Source organism: Chlorocebus sabaeus, chromosome 4 (assembly GCF_047675955.1).
Source record: "Chlorocebus sabaeus isolate Y175 chromosome 4, mChlSab1.0.hap1, whole genome shotgun sequence".
NCBI lineage: Eukaryota > Metazoa > Chordata > Mammalia > Primates > Cercopithecidae > Chlorocebus > Chlorocebus sabaeus.
Window position 1 is genome coordinate 93,887,259 of NC_132907.1, and position 22,113 is coordinate 93,909,371.

General features: G+C 56.1%; 2 protein-coding genes across 4 annotated transcripts in view; both read right to left on the reverse strand.

Annotated features, from left to right (window-relative positions):
• Positions 1-3,504, reverse strand: part of AHRR (aryl hydrocarbon receptor repressor) — a 110,222-nt gene extending 106,718 nt beyond the window's left edge. The window contains exon 1 of the mRNA XM_007961068.3: positions 3,381-3,504. Coding sequence (XP_007959259.2) covers positions 3,381-3,469 — 89 coding nt within the window. The 5' untranslated portion in view covers positions 3,470-3,504. The remainder of the gene's footprint in view (positions 1-3,380) is intronic.
• Positions 3,505-10,483: 6,979 nt separating this feature from the next.
• PDCD6 (programmed cell death 6) overlaps positions 10,484-22,113 on the reverse strand; it is a 39,149-nt gene continuing 27,519 nt past the window's right edge. For 2 of the 3 annotated variants that reach the window (XM_073014877.1, XM_073014881.1), the window contains exons 3-6: positions 20,926-20,970; positions 18,139-18,297; positions 14,029-14,138; positions 10,484-11,037 (exon numbers count right to left, since the gene is read on the reverse strand). In XM_073014877.1, the coding sequence (XP_072870978.1) occupies positions 10,939-11,037; positions 14,029-14,138; positions 18,139-18,297; positions 20,926-20,970 (413 nt within the window). In that variant the 3' untranslated portion in view covers positions 10,484-10,938. The remainder of the gene's footprint in view (positions 11,038-14,028; positions 14,139-18,138; positions 18,298-20,925; positions 20,971-22,113) is intronic. The other variant, XM_073014878.1, reaches the window with a different exon arrangement.

Below are 22,113 nucleotides of genomic sequence, written 5' to 3' on the forward strand. Positions count from 1 at the left end.
GTCCCCAAATGAGTGCAGAGCCACAGGGCAGGAGCGGGCCGGGGGGTGGCAGGACAGCTGGGAAGATGAAGGGGGACAGGGGATGTTGTCAGAGGTGGGGCTAGTGCAGATCCTTCTTGTCCCCAACATCCCGAACTCCCTTCCGAGTAGCCAGAATTGAGACGGAAGCCTCGTTGCCCTCCTCAGCCTCACACACCAGTGACTACTCGCTCTGCAACGCTCGGGCAAAGCCACGTTCTCCTGGGTGTCTCCAGCTCAGTGCTGGAAAGGCCCTAAAATCAAGAGTTCTGGTAAAAATCACCAGGAGCTGGTAAATATTCCCTGTGGGTGGTGTAGGGGAGGGGCCCAGAGGAAATCCAAGGAGCCGGCCTGCCTGCCTCCTCCCCACAGCCAGTGACCCCCGAATAACCAATTTCGTTTTTGTTTTTTGTTTTTTTTTGAGACAGAGTTTCACTTTTGTTGCCCAGGCTGGAGTGCAATGGTGCAACTTTGGCTCACCTCAACCTCCGCCTCCCAGGTTCACGCAATTCTTCTGCCTCAGCCTCCCAAGTAGCTGGGATTACAGGCATGCACCACCACACCCGGCTAATTTTTTTATTTTTTTTAGTAGAGACAGGGTTTCTCCATGTTGGTCAGGCTGGTCTTGAACTCCCGACCTCAGGTGATCCACCCACCTCAGCCTCCCAAGGTGCTGGGATTACAGGTGTGAGCCACCACACCCGGCCCAGTTTCAGGTTTTTGTTTGTGCCTCAGTTTCTTTTTATATATATATAAATGAATATATTTTTATTTAAAAAAAAAAATTTCCAAGCAGAAGCACCTTTGGCTATAATTCATCGCATTGAAACAGCTAGGCGGCTGAGCACGGTGACTCACGCCTGTAATCGCAGCACTTTAGGAGGCCAAAGCGGGGAGATCACGACGTCAGGAGTTCAAGACCAGCCTGGCCAACATAGTGAAACCTGTCTCTACTAAAAATACAAAAATTAGCCGGATGTGGTGGCACACACCTGTAGTCCCAGCTACTTGGGAGACTGAGGCAGGAGAATTGCTTGAACCCGGGAGGCAGAGGTTGCACTGAGCCAAGAAGGCACCATTGCACTCCAGCCTGGGTGACAGAACAAGACTGTGTCTCAAAAAAAAAAGAAAGGAAGAAAGAGGGAAAGAAAAGAAAGAAAGAAAGAAAGGGGGGGGAGGGAGGGAGGGAGAAAGAAAAGAAAGAGACAGACGGAGAGAGAGAAAGAGAGAGAAAGAACGAGCTGGGCAAGATGTTTCAGGGCTTCCAAGTCTTTCCTACCCAAGTCATCAGCCCCTGCCAGATAGGCCTATTCATTCCTGCCTGTCTATGAGGCGACTCTCCTCAAGGAGCTCCGTTGAGTCTTCAATGCCTGATCACCCCAGACCACATGATGCTTTCCCGCTGCTGTGTCGTATTAACCACTTAACACTGGTCAGGGCCACCCAGTCACATCTCTCCAACTGCATTGCAAATGACGATGGCTAGAACCACAGCTGCCTCCCCCTCCCCCGGCGTCTCAGCACCCAGCACGGGTGAATGAGGTGGGAAGACCCTGTTGAGCAACAAGCCGTCTCCCTCCGATCACAAGGCCTGCTCCTGGGAACACCAGGCCACATGAAGGAGGTGGCCTCACAGTTGCCGGAAATAAATAATTTGGCACAAGGATCAAGATAAAGTAGTTTGAGAAATAGTTGCTGATAATACTTCAGGGAAAAGCCTCATGGTGTTCAGGTGGTCACCTGAGCATATCTGAACTTCCTGGCCCTACTGGTGGAGATGCGAGGGGGGGGCAGGGAAGCGTGTCTCAGTTCTTGCCCTATGTAGCCTAAATACAGGAGGATGGATGCTATCGCAATAGGTTGTCCCATTTTACAAAATACTCATGAACTCACCTCACCAGATGGAGCCTCCTTTGGACTGGACCAAACTCCCCACAGAAATGGCCCTGTGAGACAAGACTCAGGTATCCCCCGCCTCCTGATGGCAGTGTTCTTCTCCACCTGGGACACGGGTCAAAGACGCCTTATAGGCAATTGGGGGACAGGGAAGGACCCTACCACTGCAGTCAGGGGCTCAGCTGGGGATCACGGGTGGGGCCTCGACAGACTCCTGGGTGCTGCTCACAGGCAGGTCCCACACGGGACAGAGGGGCCATCTATGGGCCTCCCAACCCCACCAGGCTGTGAGCTGACAGCATTTCTCTGAGAAATCTGAATTTTCATAAGAACCTTTCTCCTGTGGTAAAACTCATATCTGTTCATTTTAGAAAATACAGGTAAGTAAGAAAACAAAAATAAAAGCCCCTCCCCAGGCGGCGGTGTCCGCCACGTCGAAGCCCCTCCCCAGGCGGCGGTGTCCGCCCCGTCAGCATCCTATGTTGTTCTCCAGTTCTTGTTACTCATGGCTTTTCAGCGACTCTGGGGCCGCATCGAGCCCCGGCTTTGTGCGGGATGGATATGACACACTCGGCCCGAGTCCAGACGCCACCGGCCACTCGCTCTGAGAGGCTGGATGAGTGACCTGCCTTGATGTCCTCATTCGTAAAATGGGTGACAGTTGCCAGGCCAGGGCGGCTGTGGGGCCCCGTGGGGGTGGCGTTTGGAGGATGCGCGCGCACACCCTCCTGCAAGAGCCCCGCAGACGACAGCCAGTGCGACCGCACCGAGGTCCCGGGAGGAAGCCCCTCCCTGCCTGCCCCTGACATCCCGGAGGCCACAGCGGGACAGGCCCGTGGGACAGGCCCGTGGGACGGGCCCGTGGACGCTTCTGCACAAGGCCCCTGGCCTCCCAGAAGAGGTCAGAGGGTGGCCCCTGCCAGTCACGCGCCCGTGGCGACCCCTCCCAATAGGGGTCCCAGCATCGACTCAGGCTCCGCATCGCTCTCAGGGCATCCGGGTGGGATTCTGGCCGCTCAGAGTAAGACTTCAGTGAACACATTTCTAGGTGCTACTGAAACCAAGTCTGAACGTGGGCCCTTCCCAGGGCTGAGACCCCCGGGCCTGGCGCCCTCGGCCCGACAGCGGGGCCCGGCTCCGCCGCCCGCACCCGCCCAGCCCCAGGGAGCGCGGCCCGCACGGAACGCCCCGGAGTGAGGCTCAGAACACTCCCGAGGGGGCGCCGAGGACCACGAACCGTGACGCGCCGCGGCTCCCTCCAAGGTCCGAGTTTTAAGTGAGACCCGCCGGCCGCACCCCAGAGTGTCCGCCCCGTCCCGGGGCAGCCGGGCCTGACGGCGCCAGGATGCGGCGTGAGGAGGGTCCCGACGCCGACGCCCGCCCCTCAGCCCCGCACCCGGGAGCGCATCCCGTCTCCACTGCGGGCGGCACGCGGCGGGGGCCGGCGGGGCGCCCAGGACACTTACCCAGGGCCGGCGGGGCGCGGAGGCTCAGGCGCACCCGCGGGGCAGCGCGCCCTGGCCAGGAGCTGTGGCGGCGGTGCCGGCGCTCGCATCCCGGGGACCCGCGGCGGCTCCAGGGACTGCCCCACCCCGGCACGCGAGCCGCCCGCCCCGCCCCGCCCCGCAGCACCCAGGGCCGGGAGGCGGCAGAGGGCGCCCGCGGGTCGGCTGTCTGGGGTCCGGCTGCCCCAGCTGCCCTAGCGAACCCGAGACGCCATCCGGTTCCCCCGGGGTCCGCCCTGCGCCGTTCGCGTCCCAGTGATCCCCCGGAGTCTCCGTGCCCCGAGGCGGGGGTCGCGCCCTGCGCCCCTCCAGGCCCTGCGTTCCCCCGGGGTCTGTGTGCGCCCAGGGCCCCCCCGGTTCTCCCCGCGCCCCCGTCCCCTCCCCAGCGCTCGCCGCGGGCTCTGCTGAGCCGCTGGCCCTAGATCCGGGTGGTGCAGACCCGAACAGGTAAACTGAGGAGAGCGAGGCCCCTCGCCTGCGCCATGAGGTCGTTTCGAAAATGGAAAAGGAGTCATGGTTTTTGTGAATCATAGAGAATATTAAGATACTTTTGGATCCTGAGCTTCCCAGGAAGCGGACGCGCGCCAGGCACCGCAGGGTCGCCCGTGCGAAGTTCCTCGTCCTGGACTTTTCAGGGTCCCACGCGGCAGGTGCGCGGCCCTGGACGCCCCAGCCCCGCCCACCCCGCCGGTCGGCACCTGGGACCACGCGACCGAGAGCCGGGTCCTCCCTGCGGGTCCCCAGGGCTCACCCCGCGCGCTCTGAGCGCCCGCCGGCCCCTCCTACCTCGGGCTGCGCCTTCTCCTTCCCCTTCCCGGAGGTCCTTGGCCCCCTCCAGTCCTCCGTCCCGGCGCGCAGGCCCTGGCTGAATTCCCTGTACCCTCCGGGGATCCCTGGGGACACCCTCAGCCTGGCCTCGCACCCCGACGTCTCCAGACTCTGGCCGGCTTCCACCCGTTCGCGCTCTCGCTGGGGCCGGCCATGGGGCCGTCCGCCCCTCCTCCTTTCCCGGCCGCTCGCTCGGTGGTCCCTGGAGTCCGCTCCTCAGCATCCGCGCCCCCCCATCCCGCACGGTCGGTTTTCAGCAGCGCGGCCGAGGCTGTCACTGGCGCTCCCCAGGCTCTCAGTGCAACCCCGTCTCCCTGACGCCCCCAACCCGCCCCGCGCCTCCCGCTGTTCTCCGAATGAGGCGTGCGGGCCTTGGGGACTTCGCACTCTGTCTGCTGTCGGCTCAGGAGAAGTCTCTTTCCCAGACACAGCTCCCAAGGTTGGGTGGGCGCAGCTGAGAAGCCCCCCCTGCCCCCAAGTGGCCACCGCCCCTCCCAGGCTGTAGCTCCTGCAGGGCAGCCCGGAGCTGTTGCGTTCTCCTGCTCCGTCCCCAGGGTCACCAGGTCGGCTCTGCTCACCTCTGGTTCCTAATAGCAGAGGCTCAAAAATGTGGGCTGAGTAAATGGGCTTTTTTTGAGACAGAGTCTTCCTCTATCACCCAGGCCTGAGAGCAGTGGTAGGATCTCAGCTCACTGCAACCTCTGCCTCCAGGGCTCAAGCGATTCTCATGTCTCAGCCTCCCAAGTAGCTGGAAATACAGGCACACGCCACCATACTCAGCTTTTTTTTTTTTTTTTTTTTTTTTGGCTAATTTTTTATTTTTATTTTTTAAGTAGAGATGTGGTTTTGCCATCTTGGCCAGGCTGGTCTCGAAATCCTGACCTCAGGTGATCCACCCGCCTCGGCTTGCCAAAGTGTGGGGATTACAGGCATGAGCCACTGTGCCACTGGGGCAGCCAGGAGCCCTGAGTGTACACATTTATTTTTTGATATGGAACAATGCGCAACTATATTGCTGTATTTTAAACAATCATTAGTTGTATCTGGATCCAATTTTTGTAAAGTGAATTATGCACAGGAAATGTGTAGTTGGATAACTGTGAGGTTACAGGTGAACTTTAATTTCTTTTTACTTTTTAAAAAGTCTACAATTCCTGTAAATTTTTGCAAGAAGCACATAGTACCTCTGTGATGTTAAAATAAGAAGCTGTGGGTGGAATGTGATGGTGGTGAGCCACACCCCCCTGCACAGGAAGACAGCGCCCCCATGTCTCAGGGCAAGCACGGGTCCCTTCCACCTACCCTGTCCCACCAGAACCAACTGGAATGAGACACTTCGTTACTCTGAGTACACAAGGAAACGGCTCCTCCTTCCCTCCCACTGCCCTCGACTGGCACAGGCCGTCCACGCCCACCTGTCCCCTGTGCTTGTCCCCAGAGTCTCAGGTCTCTGCAGGACCTGGGGCAGCCAGTGGGACTGTGCAGAAAGAGGATGACCCTGCTGTGGGAGGCACTGCCCCTAAAGTCTCAGGGTCCAGCAGGCAGAGCCCCACGTGGAGTCCTGGAGTCTCTGGGCACCCCACCCGCACAATGGGGGATCCCCGAGCCGCCTCCCGGTCAGATGGGCTGTCAGGCGTGCCTGCCTCCCCACTACGAAGGTCCAGATGCAGCTGACACCCCCACTCAGTCTCCTTTCTGCCTCTGTGCTGGGGACCCTGTTCAGGAGGTCTCCCTCCAGTCAGGACTTGCCGTCCCCACTGTCACTGAGCCCTCTGGCTCCCACCCACACTCCCAGCAGCTGGAGACACACCCCTTTCTCCTGGGCCACTGGTCCTCCTGGGACTCTGAACCAGAGGGACTAACACCTGGCAGGGATGGCAGCTGGAGCAGGACTGGAAGCCTCCAAGGAGCCACCCCCAGCTCTGGGTACACCCACAAAGGAGTCGTGGGTGCAGCGGGTCCCTAGAGCCATCTGAGCTGGACTCGGCCCCCAGTGGACGGCCACAGGCAGGTGCCCACGGCCAGCTGCAGCGCCAGGCCCCTCCCAAACACACCCAAGTTGGCTTCCCAGAAGTGTGGGGGCAAAGCTGCTCTTCATGGGCCTCCAGGAGTGGTGACCACCACTGCCCCCTCCTGGCCACACCTTTGCCTCCCACAGGCAGACCAGGCCAGGACCCCAGGGCCCTGACCTCAGAGGCAGACGGGGTGCATGGACCCCTCGGTCTGGGCCAGGACCCGGTGCAGGTGCCTGTGGCTCTCTGACTCTCTGACAGTGGCTAGGTTTCCCGGGTTCCCCACAACAGCTGTGGCTCCCAGCGTTGATGCCTCACAGGGAGCCGTGTGGGCAGCCCTGGTCATGCTTGGGTTCCCTCTCCCATGCCACTTTCTCCTGGAGGACAGAGAAGGACCTGGGGAATTTTGTCTTTTGTTAAAAACCACCAGGTAGCTCCCTGCTGGGCACAGTCACGGTGGCGCCCGTCAGAGCTCCTGCTTCCAGGGTGCATTCCATCATTCCAAGTTCACTGTGCTGGAGTCAGCTCTCTGCCTGCCGCATGGTGGGGGGGTGGAGGGTGAGCGGGGGGAGGTGAAGGATGAGGGGAGGTGCGGGGGGGGGGAGGTGCAGGGTGTGGGAGGGAGGTGGAGGATGAGCAGGGGAGGTGAGGGGGGAGGGGGAGGGGGAGGTGCAGGGTGAGGGGGAGGTACAGGATAAGGGGGGAGGTGGAGGTGAGGGGGGGAGGAACAGGATGGGGGGAGGTGCCAGGTGAGGAGGAAGGTGAGGGATAGAGGGAGGTGCAGGATGAAGGAAGGAGGTAAAGGATGTGGGGAGGTGCAGGGTCGGGGGGAGGTGGAGGGTGAAGTGGGGAGGTACAGGATGGGGGAAGTGCAGGACTGTGTGGGGAGATGCAGGGTAGGGAGCGTGGGGAGGCACAGGCCAGGGGCCCCAGGTGAGGGTCGACGGCGTGCACCTGTGCCTCCACGTCTGCACCGATGATTGTGAGGACCCAGAGCGGAGGGAGGTAGCGGCCCCCAGAGATGGCTGTGCCACCATGTCCTGCTGTCTTGGGTCTTGGGACCAGGGGTCAAGCGACACTGGCCTGGCCTGGCCTCCCAGACCCAGCCTCACCATGCTGGGCCTGCACCAGGCACCTGGTCAGCTGTCCACCCCCTCCACCCCCAAACCCAGGCTCTGAAGGGTCACAGGGCACAGCCTGCCTGACAAGGGAGAGCTGAAAGGGTGAAGGCCCTTCTCTCTGTGGTCTCTCTGTAGCTACAAATGCCATGGCTGTGTCTGGCAGGTCCACCCGGTCAGTCAGCAGCTCCCGGAGCCCTGTGGTGCAGCCGCACTGCCCCCACGTGGCCGGGGCTGTGTGCAGCTGATGGGCTCTCCCTGCAGGCGCCTGAGGATGGGGTCTGTGCTGGCAGTGTGGCTGGCAGGGGGCACGGCACCCCCTCCACAGAGAATCCTTCACAACTTGTGAGCTCACTGGCCTCCAGGGACCCCCAGTTTTGTATCAGTGACTCCCACCAGGAGAGCAGGGGAGTTCCCCCTCCACAATTCCACTGCAAGATGCTCCTCACGGCCTCCCCTTGACTCCTGGTGGCTGGGAGTCCCGGGGAAATGCCCCTCCCGACAGCCACAGCCCACCAGCCCCACACAGGCTCTGCATCCGGGGGTTTCCTTGCCAGCAGGCCGGCCTGACATGCGTTTGTCCAGCGTGCTACCCCTGCTGGTCCTCCCAGCATGCGGTGCAGCGGCCCCACCGCCCTCCTCACCTTCTGCTGAAGAACTTGTGCTCCCGAATTCTCAGCGGCTTTTGTTCTCGTGAGTCTTCATGGAGGCCCCTCTCCAAGGCAGCCTCCCAGAGTCTGCCGGCAGATCAGGAGCCCCCATGGCAGCCATGTGCAGAGTAGCCGAGGGTCCCTGCACCACACACCTGAGTGTACCTCACACCTGTGAATCTGCCACACGCCTGAGCATACCACAAACCTGTGCGTCTGTCCCACACACGTGACATGCTGAGAAACACTTTATCACCATCAGGAACATCTCATTGCTGCGAAAAGGAAGGAAGGAAACTTCATCCACAATCTGACCTTTTCTCTGTAAAAGTCTCCGTCTCACCTGCCTTTGCCTGCTCTCTAGGAATACGGAGCTAACCGCACACACACAACATTCCTTCCCCAGCAGCTGATACACAGGATGAGCACATTGGCCTCAGCATCAACTGTTGGCCCGCATCATCCATGGAGGACAAACGTTGATCGTGTACCTGTAGGCAGGTGTCTCACCAGGGCTGGCAGCTCCTCGGAGTAGCATTGGCTTCCCTGACCCAGGTAGGAATCCAGAGGCCAGAGAAGCTGCAGGTGTGGAGTGGGGGTTGTTCACTGCAAAGGGAGACAGCACGGGCAAGGGCCTGGAGATGTGGCTGGGAGGGCTGCAAGGTGGCCACAGCAGCTGCCCTCACCCCAAGCACGGAGACCTCACAGGCCTGAGGCTGAAGAAGAGTGAGGGCAGCTCCCAGGGTGGGGTGGGTGCAGCTACTGGACACTGAGTCCAGGTGCCCGTGAGGCGAGGGAGAAGCTGCTGGGCGCCTGGCCATGGAGGCCTGACACTGAGTCCAGGTGCCCGTGAGGCGAGGGAGAAGCTGCTGGGCGCCTGGCCGTGGAGGCCTGGGTGAGGAAGACCTCATGGAACTGGGAGCCTGGGGCCTGGGCAAGGCAGCTGACCTCATGGAGTGGAGCTTGGGGCCATCTGCTGCAGTCATGGGGTGTCAAGTCTAGCAAGGCACCCAGTGGATGGCTGGGGATCCTCAGAGACTGCCCTGGGATCCCCATGACTGAGGTCACAAGGTCAGTCCCAGCCCTACATACCTTGGGCCTGACCCTGCCACACCCGGGCCTCCTGTCCAGTGATGTTCTAATCCACTAACCACGGGCACCACAGATGGGAAACCCACGGTGCCAGGCCCCACCCGTGGCCAGCACAGGCCAACAGATCCCCACTTTCTTATCAGTGACACCCACCAGAACCCAAATCTGAAATCTGAATACCCCACCCACTTCTCCCACACGAGCTCTGGCTTCAGGTTCTAGGGGAGGCCATGTGCCAGCGCGAGGGGTGGGGGTTGTGAGGGGATGCAGGGAGCAACGCTGCAGGTGCTGCCGGGGGACACACACACCAGCCAGGACCGCAGGACAGACCACAAGGCCACAGGCAGCACAGACGGCTGTGGGAAAGGACCCCCGGCAGCCTGGCAGGTGGTGCGACCGGCAGAGTAGCCAACCAGGAGCAGACGAGGACAGCGCAGTGCAGGCCCCACACCAACCCGGGGGCCACATGGGGCCTGGGCACCTGAGAAGGGGCCAGCACAGATGGGCGGTGTAGCCAGAGGGAGCAGCCAGGCCCCCAAGCCCACATCCCTCCTCCTCCCATCCCCAGGGAGCCGGGAGCGCCTGCTCCAGAGGGAGCCGTATCCAGAGGCCCCAGGCCAAGTGCAGGTGGGCAGTTGGGGAGATCTCACCTGGAGCACAGATGCAGCCCAGCCCCCCCACCCCTCCACACACACAGCACACACCTGCCGAGCATTAAGACACTGGGGCTTTTTCCAGGAAACCACGCCCCCTGCCCCTCACCCCTCAACACACCAAGCAGGGATTGAGCAGGCAGCAGATCCCAAGAGACCAAAACAGAGAAAAGACGTGCAGAACTGTGTGGAACGAGCAGCGTCAAGGCAGGCGTTCTGAGCAGAGGCTGCAGCCCCGAAACCAGACGCATCACCGTGGAAGGGAAGCGTCCAGAGAATGAGGCTGGGGCTCAGGAGTGTCAACCCAGGGGGGCCCGGCGCTGTACAGCGAGGCAGGGAGGGGGACCGGGCAGCACTGGCAGTGGACCGAGGTGAGCAGGGGGATGCGCTGGGGGCCACGTGCTGTAGGCCACGTGCGGAGACAGCGTGGCTAAATCATTAATGATGGAAATGCGCAACCTGCTACACCAAATTGGATTTCTTTAAACGGAGCAGTTTTATGAAATGTAGCCTCTTGAACAGAGAGTGAGAGTCCCTCTGGCTTTTCACAAGCAGAGCTGTGCACGCTGGGCTGGACGATGTCCCAGAAGGTGCCCAGGACCCTGGGAGGTCCCAGACGAGCCAGCACATCGGACGCAGCGACTGTCTGCAGGACCAGGGCGTGGGGCCTGGTTCTTGGACCTATTTGATTTGAAGAGCTGAAGGCAGACCACAGGTCTAACATTCCCTTTATTGCTTACGTCGCATATACCAATGAATACAATAAACTCCTTTTTAAAAAAGTAAGGCACATGAAAAGCCTTTTGTGCAAGTTCCATATTGTTTTAAAATTCCTATTGGTTAATAAAAGCATTTCCACTATAGAACCAGAGACATCTAGAAAAGCACATGATAGATTTTTTTGCAAGCAGAATGCCTCAAACATTACATTTACCTCATGGCACAATGAGACAGTCACCAAACCCAATGTCTGCATTATGATGCAGCTACTATCACAGTTGGAAAACACTAATCACCTTATCCACATATGTACAGTTGGGTCCCCACATGGTAAAATCTAAAGGAAGAACAGCATCTAACTGCATCTGGGTTCCATTCCCTCACAGGCAGGAACTTTGGCGTTTCGGCTCTTGCCATGTCATGCTGCTCTTCATGAGAGGCCAGGGTCATACGATACTGAAGACCATGGACAGGTACTGTTCGTACGACACCTGAATCCAGCCATCCTGATCCGTGTCATAACGTCTGAATATATCCGTCAACCTCTGGGGAGAAAACACGCATTTAAATCTCAATAGTAAACAGAAGGAGCAAGGTGCACTGGGACAAAGGCATTTAGGAACCCAATTTCAGAAGCACACATGTCATCTCCTGATGGAGCCCAGCACAGGGAGGCACAGGTGGGGCTGGAGCTGTTCACATGGACAGTGGGAGTGGGAAGAACACAGGGGTGCAAGGCTGGCTCCACCACGTCCAGCCCTGGCTGAGCCCCTGACCGAGCCCCTGATCCCAGGCCCTGGTCTCCTGAGTCTCCTGGGGGCCTGGGCCCTTCCTTTGCCCCTTAACACCGTCCCGTGGAGGCCCTCCACCCAGTGGCTCGCCTCTGCTGTGGGGCCACCTGGGCCATGTGGAGCTCAGGACACAGCGGGGGATCTTGTGACATCACGAGGGCTTCAGGCTCCTCCAGCCCCGCCCGCCCCTCCCTCTGACAGCCGAGGGTCCAGGCCAGGTCAGCGGCAGAGACAGGGTGACGGCCTACACCCTCCTAACAGGGATGGTTAAGTAAGTGCCACTTCTAGATGATGGACTTGGGGCAGCCGTAAAATACCACGAAGATTCAGGCCAGCATGGTGACTCTCGTCTGTGATCCCAGCACTCTGGGAGGCCAAGGCGTGAGGATCCCTTGAGCCTGGGGGTTGAGGCTGCAGTGAGCCGTGTTCACACCACCACACTCAGGCCTGGGTGATAGACAGCAAGGGTCTCTCAAAAAAAAAAAAAAAAAAAAGAAGAAGAAGAAGAAAGAAGGAAGAAGAAAGAAGAAGAAGAAAATGTGACAAGGGAAGAAAACAGCAGTCCTCGCATATCAGAACGTGGACAGGGTGTGGTGACTCTCGCCTGTGATCCCAGCTACTCAGGAGGCCAAGGAGGAAGGATCGCTTGAGACTTGGGGTCGAGGCTGTAGTGGGCTGTGTTTACACCACCACATTCCAGCTGGGGTGACAGAGCGAGACTCCATCTCAAAGGAAAAAAAAAAAAAAAAAAAAACAACCCTGCAGGAACGCCACAGCAACACCAGGTTCCTGGACTTAGCAGCAGCTATGGCCTCACCGAACTCCAAAAACACCTGCAATGGATAATGCTGGCTTAAAGAATAATGGGTAATTTTTCTTTCTATTTTGAATACTTTTGTCTAGGGTTTCTAAAAGTGTTCATATTATTTGTTAAAAAATAATTTTCGAAAAGCCTTTATCCTTTTGGAAAAAGCAGATGAATCAAAACGTTTTTGAGGGAATTAACTTGTGGTCTGCAGCTTTCTTTTCTTTCCCATTCCCCATCTGTCTAGTGTTTAGGGTCACTCTCCAAGGGTGGGGACAGCATGGGAACTGGCTGTCAGGCCCTCCCCACGCAGTCTGGAGCTGGGCCTTGGGGAGGCAGCACCCCCCAGGAGGAGCTACGCTTGCTGCGGATGTGCCTTGGAAGGCGCTGGAGAGGTCACTGTGAGGCTGCCAGTGTTACTCCAGCTACCGAAAGCTCACACAAGATCAACGTTAACTTACAGAACACAGTCTCAAATGAAGATCTGAATCCTACAGCAATTCAGTCACGGTACATAACGAGATTTTACACTGCATCTTTTCCCTCTTTTTTGTGAGACAGTGTCTGGCTCTGTCACCCAGGCTGGAGTGCAGTGGTGTGATCTTGGCTCACTGCAACCTCCACCTCTTAGGCTCAAGTGATTCTCCTGCCTCAGACTCCTGAGTAGCTGGGACCACAGGCAGGTGACACCAGGCCCAGCCTACACTTTTTTGAAAGTGTTCAGAGAACACTGTAAAAATGTCATCCAACGTGGCAGGAACCCCAAGAGGCAGGGCAGGAAAGGCTCCCCCACCGTCGAGTTTTGAAGCTTCCATGTTCACAGACCTGGTTCTCCAACAAATCCCTGAAGAGGAGGGACTGATGGATCCATAAATCAGAGGAAACTCACTTTTACAGATCTAGCATTTTAATTGTTACACAGAATAAACAATTTGGGAACGTTTTCCGAATTTCCCCATTATTTCTAAAAACCCCATGCTGTTCCCATCTCTCACGGAATTGCGAGGCCACCAAGGCAGGACCTTGAGGAATCTGGGTAGAGACCAGGATCTCCACCTGCACACAGCAGCAGGGGTCTGTGTGGAGCTCCCAGGCGGGTCCCCTGAGCCCTCCTCCCCATCTCCGTGGGTCTCAAAGAGAGCCCAGCAGGAGAGACGTCACCAAAGAGCTTGCCTTGCAGGTCAGGATGCATTACAAGCTCCTGCAGACACTGGTGTGCACAGGAAGAGCTCGGAGACCCCACTGAGGGCTGCCCGAGTGCCCACAGGCTCCACAGCTGACCTCGCACACAAAGACGGCAGGACACAGTGATGACCACAACAGAAAATGTGCCCATTTTCTCAGAATAAAAGTTTTTGCAAAAATACACCATCATTGGCCAGGCACAGGGGCTCATGCCTGTAATCCCAGCACTTTGGGAGGCTAAGGCGGGCGGATTACTTGAGGTCAGGAGTTTGAGATCAGCCTGGCCAACATGGCGAAACCCCATCTCTACTAAAAATACAAAAATTAGCTGGGTGTCACCTGTAATCCCAGCTACTGGGGAGGCTGAGGCAGGAGAATCGCTTGAACCCGGGAGGAAGAGGTGAGAGTGAGCCGGGATCGTGCCATAGCCTGGGTGACAGAGCGAGACTCGGTCTCAAAAAAAAAAAAAAAAAAAAAAATCAAAACACCAGAACAAACGTGTAACTAACCCACTGGATACTGCAAAAACAGCGTCTCCCAGATGGGCTGCTCTATGCCATTTCCAAGGGGAGGAAAACATGTTTGTCTACACTTCCACTAACCAGCTACTTCTCCAAAGATGAGACTCACTCTTACAAGCTCCAAAAACTAAGTCTACATACGCCTGACTCCTTGGATTGAAGGTCAGGTGCATCACGCTGGCAAGCGAACCCCTCCCACCACCACAGCAAACCCAGGCGAAGCCACTCCGTCACCTGCAGGACGATGCAGCCCTGGATGAAGTCGTCGAAGGCGATCTGCCCCCGTCCCTGCCTGTCGAACTTTCGAATGAGGATGTCGTGGAACTGGTCAGAGAGTCGGTAGCCTTGAAGAGTGAAAGTCGGAGTCAGAGAGGGCTGGGAGAGACGGGAGGTATGTGCCAACGCCCACCCCTCCCTCCCAAGGCCCACAGCCTCTAACACACACGATGCAAGGCTGGGTGCGAACGGAAGTGCAAATTCACTCAAAGGCACTCAGAACTGAGACGCTTCCCGAATATGTCATTGGATAATGGGCTCACATCTGCAGTGCATGGAGCGACCCCTCGAGACCATGACCCTGGAAGGAGGAGTGAGTGGGACGCTGCCATCAGTCACTCTCGTGAATTAACTACTCACCCCAGGGAAGCACTCACCAACCCCACCCCACAGGGCGGCCACGCTCAGTTTCGTGAACCCAGTGGAGTTTCTTTCAAAGTCCTTATTGATTTTATTATGTTTATTAACCTAGATAAGAAAATTCTGAATGATTCGCCACCCTGGGTTGCTTGTCACCAGACAATGCTTTGAAAACTAAAATTTCACAGAAGGTTTCCAGTTATACAAAGTGTCAATGTCAAGAAATGGGAGTGTCTGGGGGATGTGCCATGAGGGACTGATGGGCACATTGGCAGGGTGACCTCGGAAAGGTCCAAGTCACTGCAGGGCCACCAAGGACTAGGATTTCGTTTCCAGTTCACCGAGCCTGTCCTGAAAAAGGCCTCCCACAGGGAGAGGGCTCTGAAGACGTGTGGAGGCAGCAGGTGTGTTCGGGCACCTTGGAGAGCACACCCCGCCTGCCTCCTTCCCTTCCCTCCCTCGAAATCCCACTGCCTTCGTGACTGTGGCATCCTTACTGACTCAGGAGGCAAGATCCAGGTGCTGATCTGTTTTTACTGGTTTTCAGCCCTGCTGGAATCTCTGCAGGGATGTGTGCACCTACTGTCTGAATCTCACAGTTAATCATCTGCACAAACAGCCCCTTCACGGATAAAGAGTCAAGCACACACACAGGAACACAGTGCCTTCCAGAGTGGTCAGGGCGCTCTGCCATTTAAGTTCAGGGGTCCCTAAACGTGCAACAGCGGAGTTGCTTCGGACCCTCCCTCCCTGCAAGCTGAGAAGACAGGACCTCCCGTTACATTCAGAAAGAAATGGCAGAGTTGTGAACAGCTGCCACTTCTTCTGGTCCCTACTATTCCCACCTCCTCACTCCCTGCACCTGTACCGGGGCTGAGCCCGGCCTGCTGAGAACAGAGCCTGGGACACGGCCACAGGGACACCCCTGTCTGGGAATGCACAGGGGACAGAGGCCATCACTGGGGTACAAGGGGTCAGAGGCCATCACAAGGGGTGCACAGGGGACAGAGGTCATTACTGGCCTCCTGCCAAGGCTGGGGAAGGACAGCGGAGATGCTGACAGAGGCACAGGAATTTCAGTCTGCACAGACATCAGGAGCAACCCCGCTGCCTCTGGAATTAACTTCCAGCGTCCTTGGTCATCAGTAACAGTGAAGGGAAAACAAAGGCAAAGTCAGACTAGTAAAATGAGGGAGGAACAAACGAACTACAAGAAGAATGTTTATTTGAGAAGCCAAAACCCAACCGCAACTGCTTCTGAGTTTCTGTTAATGAAAGTCAGCCCATGTGAGACGACCAGCACCCTTGGGCCTGCCCCCGACACACCCGTTTCCAAGGTCATTCTCCTCTTTCGGACTCTCTGAAATGTTGTGAACGAGCAAGCAGAGCCGTGGCCTCCTTGGAAATCTCATCCATTCCACCTCCAAGGAAAAACAAGCTGCCCCCACTCAACAGGATGAGGCTCCCTGGGGCTCCCCCAGCTCTGGGCGGCCTGGTACCGTGGCAAAGGGCCACGGTGGAGGAACTGTTCTCCGCCCACCTGCCTTTCTCAGACACCCACCGCCCACCAGAGGGAGAATCTGGCTGGCTGTTTACGGCAACCTAACGGCACGTGCTGAGTCGGCCGGCCCGGTGCGGGGTGATGGGTGCCCGAATGTGCGGACGCCTTCCTCACCTTCTCACTTCCGGTCTCTGAGCGTGGCACACAGTTGATGTTAACAATAAAGGCTTAAAAAAACGAACGGCTGGATTATAAAATCCACACGTGGCCCCGTCAGAGACACTTGGGGAGAAATCTCGCAGGCTCCACCACCTGGTGATTCCCTCGTGCCGGCCACTGAGCTCAAGTGCAGCCTCCCTGCTTCATCTGAGAGCAGAACACTTGCTCGTAAGGGCCAAGACAAAAGAAGAATTTTTGCTTCAGGGGCCGACTTCCTAACAGTTATTATAGGAAATCTTTTGAAATAATCAAAATACAAAAAGGATGACGATGCCCCTTTCCACGGAAGATGTGGGAGATGGCCCTGGACATCAAGAACCAAACGCAGGACACTTGCTAGGGTAACCAGAGAAAACGCCGCGATGGGAAACCGCGCCCCAGGAAAAGCCTGGAAGTCAGGAAGGGTTCTGCCACCGCGCAACACAAGGAGGCCTGCCCGCTCTGGGGCACGAGGAAGGTTGTGTGACCGGCCGTGCCTCCCACCACAGCTCAGCACAGTTTTCTGGGCAGTCCTTAGCCAGACCAGGACGAAGAGGGCCTCAGAGAGCAGGGAGCACCGTCCGTAGCAACTTCCACTGCGCATTCTGAGAACCGGTGGTCACCGGCCCGAGGCAAAGGGAGCTCCGGGGCCTGACAAGGTTAGGAAAAGATGTCTGTGGCACCAGAGGTCGCTTGTCTAAAAATAACTCCAGGCTGGTCCTGAAGTCCATGTGGCCCTGGCCGCACTCGGTAGCACTGGCCTCCCTGCCCCAGGACCGCTGTGGAGGGTGGCATCCTTCCCTCCCAGCCCTTCCATACTTGCCCCAGGGAAGAGAAGCCAGCCAGGGTTCCCTCCACTTCCCCCACCCAAGGACATAGCAAGGTCAGCTGCATTCCAAGGGCCAATTCAGAGCCATCCAGCCCAAATCCCGGCTCGCAGCTGGTCAGCTCAGAACTGCTTCTTGAGACCCAGTGTGCATAGCCAGCCCTGTGGACAAGCTTGTAAGGTGAGAAAGAGAAGAGAAAGAAAGGCAGCCATAAAGTGCATGCTGGGAGGAAACACGAGGAGAGGCGGCGTGCTTAGGTAAGTGAGACTCCAGTTATCTCAGAGGTACTCAAGTAGAATCGAATCTTCCTCACTGTTTCTAAGGAGCCTTTTAAGTAAATCACGGAAGCGGCTTCATACCAGGGGCCAGATGAAATCCGCCTGGATTAGAATCTTGGTGCAGCCACCAAGAGCCTCAGGCTGGCCCCAAACATGTCTGTTGTTCCTCTGTAAATAGAACTCCTGCTTCCTCTCAGACCTGAGACTAGCACAGGAAGCCCCGGGGACAGGCCCTATGGACGCACTCTGGATGGGCCCTGTAAACACTCCTAGACCCACGGCACACTGTCACACGTGTGCACACGCGTTGAGCACACACATACACACAGTACGCACCTGCGGAACACACCTGAGAATGATCACGTGCTCCGCCTCTCTGATGCTGTTCTGAGGTGCACGGCACACGTGTGTGCACACACACGCCGAGCACACACGCCGAGCACACTTGAGAATGGGCACGCATTCTGCCTAACGCCCCTTCTGAGGCGCACGGTTTGGACCTGGTGACTGACAGCTGTTTCTTAGGTTGACTGTCACCTTTTCAACACGCTTTGATCTATCATGAAATACAAGCTGCCCTGCCCCACGGTATTTTCACGGATTCACTTTTAAATGATTTCAAAAGCCACACTCTCAGTTTTGCTCATAACATCATTCCACTTCACAAAAGACGAATGGCTTGCATAGCCCTTATCTCATTTTGGACAAAAAACTGCACAAACGTATCCGTGTCAAGGATCGCCTTCCGACATGAGCAATATCAAATACGAACCTGCATGATGTCAACAAAAACTTTACATAGCCTGGTTAGACAATCAGTTAAGTTCAACAAGGTTTAAAAAACTTCAGCGGCTCCTAGGTTCCAAAATGAAACACGCTACACAAGCCAGGATGAGTGAGTTACCGAAACCTGAAAGGGCCTGCTTCAGCTCGTTCTTGTCGATCATCCCGGAGTTGTCCCGGTCATACGTGCGGAAGACGTTCTGCCAGTCCGTGATGTACTTCCACACACCCGTGAACTCGCTGAAGTTCACGCCGGCCTTGTTCTCACGGTCAAACATGGCTGAGACAGAGAGGAACAGTCAAGCAACAAAAGATCAGTCGCAGCAAACTCACTCGAGGCTTCCCACCAGACCTCAGCCCTCAGAGCCTGGCGGGGCCCACTGCTGATCACTACCCAGGGGCTGGGCAATGCATGCCTGTCTGTGAATAGGGGCGATATCCCTAAAAGTCTTGTCACTTTCGCCCTGGGTGGGGGTGTCAGGGATTGTCCCCCAGCCCTGGCCCCCTAAGTCCCATGAGAAGGTGCGCTTGCAGCTGTGAGGCAGGCCATGCTATGGGATGTGCGAGGAAATCCGGCCGCAGCCACGACGGAAAGAAGAGCAGAGCTTCACACTCAGCTTCCGAGGCGCACGGAGGGTGAGTGGCCCCAGCTCCTCTGGCTCCTGGGCCTCGGCCTAGAACACGAATCTAATTCCCAGAGCTGACCCTCCGACTCTCCAGGACCCACAGCACTGGTGGAGGCTCGGAACAGCCCTGTCAGGAAAACCTGCTTTAATTAGAAACAGACCCTCGCCTACATCCTATTTGCTTTCAGTCTAACTCCAGGTACAAATACAAAACAATCTGCAACTACCTTTACACGTAGTCGCAATATGGTTAAAAACCATAGAAAAATTCAATCTGAATTACTGCTGCAGAGAAAACGATACATCACGTGGTCTCTTTTCAAGAACAGAGGTTAATATAGGACTGCAATACGACCACTCCTGGTTTCATTGGAAATATGTTACAACTGAATGAAAATCCACAGGATGAAAAATCATATGAGAAACAGCATCGATGCTTCCTTCCAACAGTCCACAACCCCGTGTGCCACCAGGGGCTGTTTTTCACAGGACCGTTCCACAACGTGCACGGTGTGTGTGGACGATGCTGGTGCGTGCAGGACCCACTGTGCACCAGACACCAGCAGGGAAGGGTGCTGGGTGAGCTGCACACCAGGGTGAGAGTTACACAGAGGAGTGGCTCCCAGGCCCTTCCTCTCTGGAGGGGGAGGTAGCTCCCCATCTATCAACACCTTTTCTAGCACTAAAAGCTGAGCCCTGCCACTACTATGCTTCCAAGTTTTCTCTCCTTCCATCAGTGTGACGTGGCGACATTTGCATGACCAGCAGGGCACAACCATCTGGAAAAGCCCCCCAGCTACACCAGCACTAGGACTCAGACGCCTTACCACACACGGGCTTCGCAAGGAACTCAGGGAATCCTCACAAGACTAAAACGCGTGCATGGATGGGAGATGAAGGAACAAGCCCCAGGCTGCTCTGGGAAACCTTGAGACACATTGCTGTGGTCCCTGTGAGGCAGAACTGAACCTGGGATTCCATATTAAAGAGGCGTGAAGGGGGCTGCACCTCCCAGCAAAGGAAACCTTCCAGAAATCAAGTGGGGTGGGGATGGAAACACGACTCTCCTGAACACCTGCATCCCAAGCCTGCCTGCCCCTGGAGCTGCAGCTCCCACCCGGCTACGGGGGATGGAGACACAGCACGACTCTCCTGAATACCTGCCTGCCCCTGGAGCTGCAGCTCCCACCCCAGCTACCGTCTGGGCATGGGGGTGCAAACCTGTAATCCCCACTCTTTGGGAGGCTGAGGCAGGACGATTGCTTGAGCCCAGGAATTCCAGACCAGGCCTGGGCAACACAGGGAGACCCTGTCTCTTAAAAGAAACAAGCAAAAACCCGGCTACCTGTACAGCTGGGGAGACCCTGGACCCAAAGAAATGATGCAGACCCTCACATTAAGGCTACACATGAACCCATAAAACAAACAATTACAGAAACATCAAGGAAGTTGGTTACTCTGTGTGGGCTTGAGCAGGAGAAACAATCGGCTGTAGACCACCCTCCCAAGGACTTCAGACACACTGTCAGGTAGCTCCATGTCACAAATATCTAGCACTTTTCAATAAAAACATGTTCTTAAAACTGAAGACTATCATATGAAATATTTGAATACGGCTGGGCGTGGTGGCTCAAGCCTGTAATCCCAGCACTTTGGGAGGCTGAGGCAGGTGGATCACAAGGTCAGGATTTTGAGACCAGCCTGGCCAATATGGTGAAACCCTATCTCTACTAAAAATACAAAAATTAGCCAGGAGTGGTGGCAGACGCCTGTAGTCCCAGCTACTCAGGAGGCTGAGGCAGGAGAATTGCTTGAACCCGGGAGGCGGAGGTTGTAGTGAGCTGAGATCAGGCCACCGCACTCCAGCCTGGGAGACAGAGCGAGACTCCATCTCAAAAAAAAAAATTTTTTTTGAATAAATAAAGGATGGAATCACAAAAATAAATAAGCAATGTCTATCAGAAACACCCAGATAAGATGTAAAAGTAACTAATAATTTAGAAATTTTAAATATATGTCATCTTTAGAATTAGAAACTGAAAGGACAGGTTAAACAAACAGTACATTAACAATAATCAGAATAAAGAATAAAGCAAACAGACGCGGAGAGACATGAAAAGGTACAGAGACGGGGGGAGAGGGATGAAAGGGCCTACGCTCATCTAAGCGGAATTCCAGAAGGGAGAAAAGTGATACAGACCCACAGACAAAGGAAATACAAGCGGGTACCCAAGCGGGTCAGATACAAAGAAGCCCAGGCGTGTCCATCTGCTGATACTTACATATGATCGACCTGACAGTCACTGGATTAAAGGGAGTCCACGTGCCTGAAAACAAACAACAGGAGTTAAAGTAAAAGGAAAATCTTTCTGGGACACTGAGTTCCTGATCTATAGCTGGAGGCCCCGGGAAAGGCAGTAGGGGATCTAGGGTAGTGGTTTTCTAGACACTCCAGGTGACGTGTCAGCTGCCATGACTCCTGGGAGGAGCCAAAGCACTGTCTGGTGGGGTCACACCCTGCTGAGTATGGGAGTCCTCCGTGGCCTGCCAGACCTCCATGGCCGTCCACAGTCATCGTGGCTGGACGCGTACTCTTATTTAACAGATAACTGAGAAATGGTTCTGTATCATTTTACACACAGAATTTTTCAAGGATGCAGCCACTAGCCAAGTTAAGAAGTTCGCACTTACTTTTGTTAGAGAACCTCACAAATTCCCATTTCAGAAAATCCATCGTCAAGGCCACCACTGCCGGCAGACACCTGAGCACAGCTCGGTCGCTGTGGCATTCACACTAATTCTACCGAAAGGTGCAAGTACCAGACCCCTCCTTCCGTTCTCCCTCAGCAATCATCCCAAAGCACGGTGAAGACATCTATCACCACACTGCAAACATTCCTGACAAATTACGGTCTGGGCTTTATATGATTTTCCCTGAAACTGAATAGGAAGGCTGTGCTATCCTCGGATTCACTGTAGAATCTGATACCCTTGAGGGCTCACAACCATTTACCAACTATGAGGGTGAAGATTCACTGATGACCTTCACACACAAGAGCCTATTTTCAGAGTGATCTGTACCTTCAATAACTTCCATACTCACTGAAAATCAACTAAAAACATATTGCTAATGTCAGGAAAAACCAGTGGCTCTCCTCATACCCCATCTGTATTAGACACACAGTTGTTTTTTCTATACACAAAATTGCCACAGTCCGGGGCAGCACACAGAGACAGCCCCCGATCTCAGAGAACAATGTCAGGCTCCCGGTGGAGCACAGGTGGTGGGGTCTGCTGGCATGGTCCCTTAGGCCTCTACGAGTCATCACTCTGGGCTCATGGGGCTCCTCCTAGTGCCATGCCTGCTCTCACCTGAAGTGCATCCCCTCCTAAGACGCACACACCCTCCCTCCAGCTCCTTCCTTTCCTTCCTCAGGGAGCCTTCCACGGGGGTACCATGTTCTCCCAGC